This window comes from Etheostoma cragini, chromosome 5 (genome assembly GCF_013103735.1).
Source record: "Etheostoma cragini isolate CJK2018 chromosome 5, CSU_Ecrag_1.0, whole genome shotgun sequence".
In the NCBI taxonomy this organism is placed as follows: domain Eukaryota; kingdom Metazoa; phylum Chordata; class Actinopteri; order Perciformes; family Percidae; genus Etheostoma; species Etheostoma cragini.
In genome coordinates this window covers 29,610,981-29,618,310 of record NC_048411.1, presented here as the reverse complement: position 1 = coordinate 29,618,310, position 7,330 = coordinate 29,610,981, and the positions used below count along the sequence as shown (strand labels likewise).

General features: G+C 38.4%; 1 protein-coding gene across 1 annotated transcript; it reads right to left on the bottom strand.

Annotated features, from left to right (window-relative positions):
- Positions 1-6,070: 6,070 nt before the first annotated feature.
- Positions 6,071-7,202, bottom strand: LOC117944273 (mitoferrin-1-like; the record flags this gene model as incomplete). Its single annotated transcript, XM_034870932.1, has 1 exon — positions 6,071-7,202. A coding segment is annotated over one exon (558 nt), but the record flags the coding sequence as incomplete, so codon positions are not given.
- Positions 7,203-7,330: the final 128 nt, after the last annotated feature.

Below are 7,330 nucleotides of genomic sequence, written 5' to 3'. Positions count from 1 at the left end.
TATTAGAAGCTCTTTAGGAAGTGAAGTCTATCAGAAGCTCTTTAGGAAGTCAAGTCTATTAGAAGCTCTTTAGGAAGTGAAGTCTATCAGAAGCTCTTTAGGAAGTGAAGTCTATCAGAAGCTCTTTAGGAAGTGAAGTCTATTAGAAGCTCTTTAGGAAGTGAAGTCTATTAGAAGCTCTTTAGGAAGTGAAGTCTATTAGAAGCTCTTTAGGAAGTGAAGTCTGTTAGAAGCTCTTTAGTAAGTGAAGTCTGTTAGAAGCTCTTTAGGAAGTGAAGTCTATTAGAAGCTCTTTAGGAAGTGAAGTCTGTCAGAAGCTCTTTAGGAAGTGAAGTCTATTAGAAGCTCTTTAGGAAGTGAAGTCTATTAGAAGCTCTTTAGGAAGTGAAGTCTGTTAGAAGCTCTTTAGGAAGTGAAGTCTATTAGAAGCTCTTTAGGAAGTGAAGTCTGTAAGAAGCTCTTTAGGAAGTGAAGTCTATTAGAAGCTCTTTAGGAAGTGAAGTCTGTAAGAAGCTCTTTAGATAGTGAAGTCTATCAGGCTAATCTAACAGGCTAATTACTGCCAACTGACATGCTAGTTAACATTAACATAGACACAGGTTAATACTGCTAACTAACATGCTAGTTAACATTAGTAATTAAACTTAAACAGCTGATGGAAGTCCAAACTGTCTGCAAGCTTATCCTGTACAATACGGTAATTCCTCTACTGTGAGACAGTAAGTTGTCGTTATGACACAATCGTTAGCTTATTTCTATAAAGTCGTCTGCTACGGAGCCATAACGTGAGATACAACGTAACGGAGCCTTTTATATATTGTCGGGTTTCTTTAGAAAAAACAACAACAGACTAATGGAGTCTTTTAACACTTCAGATGTAACGTTATTCACTGTCAGAGTGGCGCCAAAATGAATGGCCGTCAATGGGATGCTAACGGCGGGTGATGGCTTGTTAGCATCAAAATGGGATCAAGCGAGCTACGCTTTGAGAGGAGAGGCTTAACCCCTTGGGTCTGGCAGTTCTGGCTACACCACTGATGCATTCTGGGATAGGAGGGGAAAAAAAACACTCTGGGTTGGTCACATTTATTTACACCAATCACAATCATCTTGGGCGAGCGGTAAGATCTGGACGCAGAGGCGGAGGAGAGGAAGTTGTTTTTGTGATACACTTGCACCCCGCAAGAAAAAACACCAGTAAAATATTAATGTTAATATTATTAATCATAACTCAAAAAACATTGACCATCTGAAAATGCACTGTTTTACATGTACTGCTGAATAACAGTCTGTGGAAGTATGCAGTAGGTTTGTGTATTTTCTTCAATATTTGGAACAATTTGTCCTTTTTAATTACAGTTAAAGTCCTGTTTACGCCCACTCCAAAGCCAATGATGTCGAGTGTGTGTGTGTGTGTGTGTGTGTGTGTGTGTGTGTGTGTGTGTGTGTGTGTACCTTTATGATACTCTTCCTCCCTCTACTGGAGCTGTAGACCACCTGCAGGATCCTCCCTGTAAGACCTGATCCAGGTGTTTCCAGTGTTTTTGGCTGACTTGACGTCTCCTCAGGTTGAAGGTGAGCCAGAGCTTAGATCACAATGTTTTAGGTCACACATTTGTTCCACCAATCAGGTGATAAAGGTGTCATTTGTCCTGCTGGGTGTCACAGAGCTAACAGGAGCCTCAGTCTAAACACATCCACACCGTCCCGGGACCAGGTCCTGGTCCAGCCAGCCAGGTTAAATGCTAACATGCTTTTAACCCTTGTGTTGTCCTCCCGGGTTAAAAAACAGACAAAAAGATTGACATTTTGTGGCCGGGTTGGTTCAGCGGTAGAGCTGGCGCACACGTACATCGAGGTTTATGCGTTGACACAGAGGTCAAGGGTTTGAATCCGACCCGTGATGATTTCCTTCATGTCTTCCCATTTCTCCCCTAACTGTCCTATCAAAGAATAAATGTAGAAAAAAGACCCAATTTCCGACATTTCCGTCCCTTTTTAACTTTTTTCACTACCACCACTTTACTAGTTTTACACTAGTTTTGCAATTCATGGTCAATAACCCTCCTTTACATAGAATTATACCTAATATTTGAGTTAAAAAAGCAGAAATGATTAATCATTCTGACTAATAGTTAAGATCAGAGGAATGAAAGTGATCACACACACACACACACACACACACACACACACACTAACGCATACACTCAATAACACACACACACACACACATAATTCACTTGCATGTTTATTCCAGCTGTTACGACCGTAGCAGCATTACAATCATTTCATATTTGCATCATCATCATTTCAAGCATTCCCGTTACGGAGATGACACAAAACAAATAAAATCATCCGACCTCCATCTTTAAATCAGTTTAAATCAGTTTAAATCAGTTTAAATCAGTTGTGCGTAATCAGCGTTAAAATTACATCATGAAAATCAGCTGTTCGTCTCGTTTAAAACGTGAGAAACACGACACGTTAAAAGTACTTAGACCGTTTGGGAATTATGATTCAACACAAAGAAATGGTGTGTGTGTGTGTGTGTGTGTGTGTGTGTGTATGTGTGTGTGTGTGTGGGGGGGGGGGGGGGGGGCAGTGCTATCTGCAGGAATAACACAACTAATGTTCGCTAATAAATAAGTTATATTCAATTTGAAAATGTGTTATTATTAATATATAGCTAGGTATATTAACCCTTGTGTCGTCTTCCCGTCGTCCGTTATTTTAACATTTTTGTCATTTTCCCGATGGTTTTCTGTGCTTTTTCTTTTACTTTCTTGTTTTTTCACGACTTTGTCATGTTTTTCAATGTTCTTTCATCATAGTTTTTTACAAATGCTATTAAATGGAATATAAACACCCAAATTCAATGAAAGTAGTGGACTGATTATTGATTTTACTGAACTATCCACCTTATTTTCTCCACTACTAAACACAGATTTCTGATATATAAATATTTGGACAATGGATAAAATTCGACCCGAGGACAACAGGAAGGTTAAATACAATCAGTTTATGTACGTTTAATAAAATTAGGTCGCTGTATTGTTTTACCAAACGACTCCGGGTGGAAACTACGGGCGTGACGGGTCATAACAACCAGCCAAACGGCATCATAATTACAGGTGAAAGGAAAGTTCATGTCTTTGGTATGTTGAGCGTTAACCTACGGTACAATAATCTGTTGCTCAAGGGTTGGTGGAGACAACTTATGCAAAAGGAACGAAGAAGTAAAAAAATAAAAATAATAATAACCTCCATCATTAAAAACTAATAAATCTGCATCCGTATATGAAGGAATGTCTTGAGGTTGGAGAGAGCTGTACGCACACAGGAAAACATGGGAAACTGCGACAGGATGAGAGGAAATAAAAAAATAATAAATAGAGTGGCCGGTTTATCAGCTGTTCCCATGGTAACAGAGTGCTTCTCAGTTTCAAAATAAAAGTCATGGTTGGATCACAGACAATCTGCACTTTAGGTTTCGCTAATCATATACTCTAAAAATGTTTTATATCCATGTATGTATGTTTTATATGTATATATGTAGGTTTTATATGCATGTATGTATTATATTTATGTATGTATGTTTTATATATATGTATGTATGTATTAAATGTATGTATGTTTTATATGCATGTATGTTTGTTTGATATGTATTGTTTGTATGTATTATATGTATGTATGTATGTTTTATATGCCTGTATGTATGTATTACATGTATTATATGTATGTATTATATGTATGTATTATATGTATGTATGTATGTTTTATATGCCTGTATGTATGTATTACATGTATTATATGTATGTATGTATGTATGTATGTATGTATGTTTTATATTTATGCATGTATGTATGTATGTATGTATCATATGTATGTATGTATCATATGTATGTATGTATCATATGTATGTATGTATCATATGTATGTATGTATGTATGTATATGTGTATCATATGTATGTATTATATGTATCATATGTATGTATGTATGTATTATATGTATCATATGTATGTATGTATGTATTATATGTATTATATGTATGTATTACATGTATTATATGTATGTATCATATGTATGTAAGTATTATATGTATGTATGTATTATATGTATGTATGTATTATATGTATGTATGTATTATATGTATGTATGTATGTATTATATGTATGTATGTATCATATGTATGTATGTATCATATGTATGCATGTATGCATGTATGTATTATATGTATCATATGTATGTATGTATGTATGTATGTATGTAAAACGTATAGATTAAGAATCACTATGTAGTGAAGGATGAGAAACGGCTCCTTCCTGAGTAAATAGTCTTATTTGAGCCACCTTATGGACCTGCATAAGGTCGTTTCTCAGAAATTGTGACTTTCAAAATATATTCATGTTTTTTGAATACACATAAACAAGCTGCCTTTCTTTCTGTAACATGTGACAGGGCCAATTACTTAAAGCCTATTACTGTGCGTGATTCAGGAGCATCGTTGGCTTTAATACGACCGATAACTGGACCGTTACGCTTTAATCACCTCGATACTGAGAGGAACAAGCTCTTGCAATCGGCACTGAAAGCAACACAATATTTTAAAATAAAAGATATAATAAAAATAGACTTTCTGCAGACTGGCACTTGACAATTTGACACAGAGATAAAACTTGAAACAGCATTTAGTTCAGAGAGGTCAGATATGACCAGTTATGATGTGAAGAGCGACTAGAAGATTTTATCTTCAGCAGGGAATGCCCGAGAAGAATTAAACATGGAAATAAGGATTGTCTCTCAAAGACCAGAGGGCAGTAAAATTGCCTATATATTAGAGCTTGACCTATATGTTGGGCGGGACGATTTTATCTTATTAGGCATTTCCCGATCTATCGGTATAAGCATTTAGAATGGCCGATTAAAAAAAAAAATTATAAAAATGAACATTTAAAAAATAAAAACGGACTGTCAGCCATGTTCTGAGTGATGGCGTTGCATAGTCTGTCCACTAGAGGACGCTCTTCAACGTCCCTGTTAGTGATGGTGTTACATAGTCTGTCCACCAGAGGACGCTCTACAACGTCCCTGTTAGTGATGGCGTTGCATAGTCTGTCCACCAGAGGACGCTCTGCAACGTCCCTGTTAGTGATGGCGTTGCATAGTCTGTCCACCAGAGGACGCTCTACAACGTCCCCGTTAGTGATGGCGTTGGATCGTCTGTCCACTAGAGGACACTCAACAACGTTCCTCTTGGTAACACTGATTATTATTTTTTATTAAGTTCCATATGTTAAGTTTGTATTTTTGTACATTTTATTTATCACAACTTTATTGTATTTTCACGTTCCTCTCTTCGAATGTGACTATAAAACAAATTATCATATTTTAGTGAAAACTCTTAAATAACTTCAAATAACTAATGTTAGGGAAATTTGTTGGTTTTGTCACACGTTTTGGGAGTTTAAAAAAAGTATATATATCGGCTGATATATCGGCATATCGGATTATAACCCTCATGTTGTCCTCCGGTCAGTTTGACCCGTTTTCAATTAATTATTTTCTCACAAAAAAATGGGCCGGTCGAAATAAGCGCTAAAAATGTCAACATTAAAATTAATCAAAATACACCAAAAACATTGAAAAAGTGCTGAATGTGTGAAAAAAAGCCATAATAATGTTGAAAAAACATCACCAAAACCTTAATTTTTTTTTTACCCATGGTTGACGGGAAGACGACACAAGGGTTAGATAACCTAATAGTCGTATCGGTATCAACATTAAAAATTCTTTATCGGTCAGGCTCTAATATATATATATATATATATATATATATATATATATATATATATATATATATATATATATATATATATATATATATCACAGTCTTGAAAGGAAGATCCTGCACCCTGCTCTTGCTGAAGCCTCAACTTTACTCAAGAAACGAGCGTTTCGGCCCCTCTGGACGTTTGAAATACTCTCGACGGAGGGCCAGAGGAACGCAAACGTTAGCTCTTTCAATAAATGGTGATGCTGTAGCAAGAGGAGAGTGCTGGATCATGCTCACACAAACCAAAGGGCAAACGGGAGAAGAAACCAAAAAGCTAAAAGCAGCATTAAATATTTACGAGGTACTTGGAAAGCTGAAGTGTTGCGTTCGCCGCGGAGCCAAAAGAGGAATTGGTTATAATGTGAGGTTTTTCATAAATATACACAATGAAATAAAAACAAAGGCCATTGTGTTTCTTCCACATCCGTAAAATACAAGCTCCGGAAGCTAACAAAATAAATAAAAAATATCCTATATTTAGAGCGCTAAGCATCGTTCATGCCAACTTCATCATAGGCTCTCCACGTGTAGAAGAGGGAGTTGTGTTTGTGGAGCGGAGGAGGAAGCAGACAACAACTCTCTGTCCTTTTAAAGATTAGTCATCTCTGTTGTTGCATATCCTGGTTGTGCAACATTACTTACCGTGATTACCCACACAGATTTCGGTAAATGAACAATAAGGAGTCACTCCTTTACAAAGACGACTTCCCTGTGAGACAATAACTAAAAAAAACAGAGTCAGGTTTGAGTCTTCCTCCGTCAGTTCCAGTCAAAAGGTGTAGTTAGTTTTCCCCAAACACCCTTTCCATTTACATCCGTCTGGCCTCCTGTTGCAGCTGCTGCTGCTTGGTGAGGAAGTACTTGAAGAACTCGTACACCGACCACGCGATGGCGGTGGAGGGCATCTGGTATATCACGCGGGCTTGGGCCCCTTTGAAGAAAGCCGGCAAACCGCCGAGCCGGTACACGGTCCTGAAGGCGTTGGCCATGCCCGACAAGTGTCCGCTGATGTTCACCGAGTTGAGCGCCACGTTCTCCTGCGTGTTGAGCAGAGTCTTGCAGACGTCGAGCGGCGTGGTTATTGCTGCGGAAATGGCCCCCGCCGCCGCCCCCGACACGATGTGGCTGCCGGGGTAGTAGTGTCTGTGCGGGTTCAGCTGCTCCTGCATCAGCTCGTAGGTGATGAAGTGAACGGCCTGGAAGGGGACGTTCATGGTCAGCTGCGTGCTGTAGCTGCGGTAGAAGGCTCCGATTCCCTCGGTGCGCGTCACCGTCTGGAGGCAGTCCCAAAGCCCTCGATACGGCGAGTTGTACATTTGCATCCTCTGCTTCACCACTGAGCCAGGGAAGGACACAAGTAATCCATGTTAGCATGTTTTACCACAAGTGGCCATGTTGGCATGTTTTACCACAAGTGGCCATGTTAGCATGTTTTACCACAAGTAGCCATGTTAGCATGTTTTACCACAAGTAGCCATGTTAGCATGTTTTACCA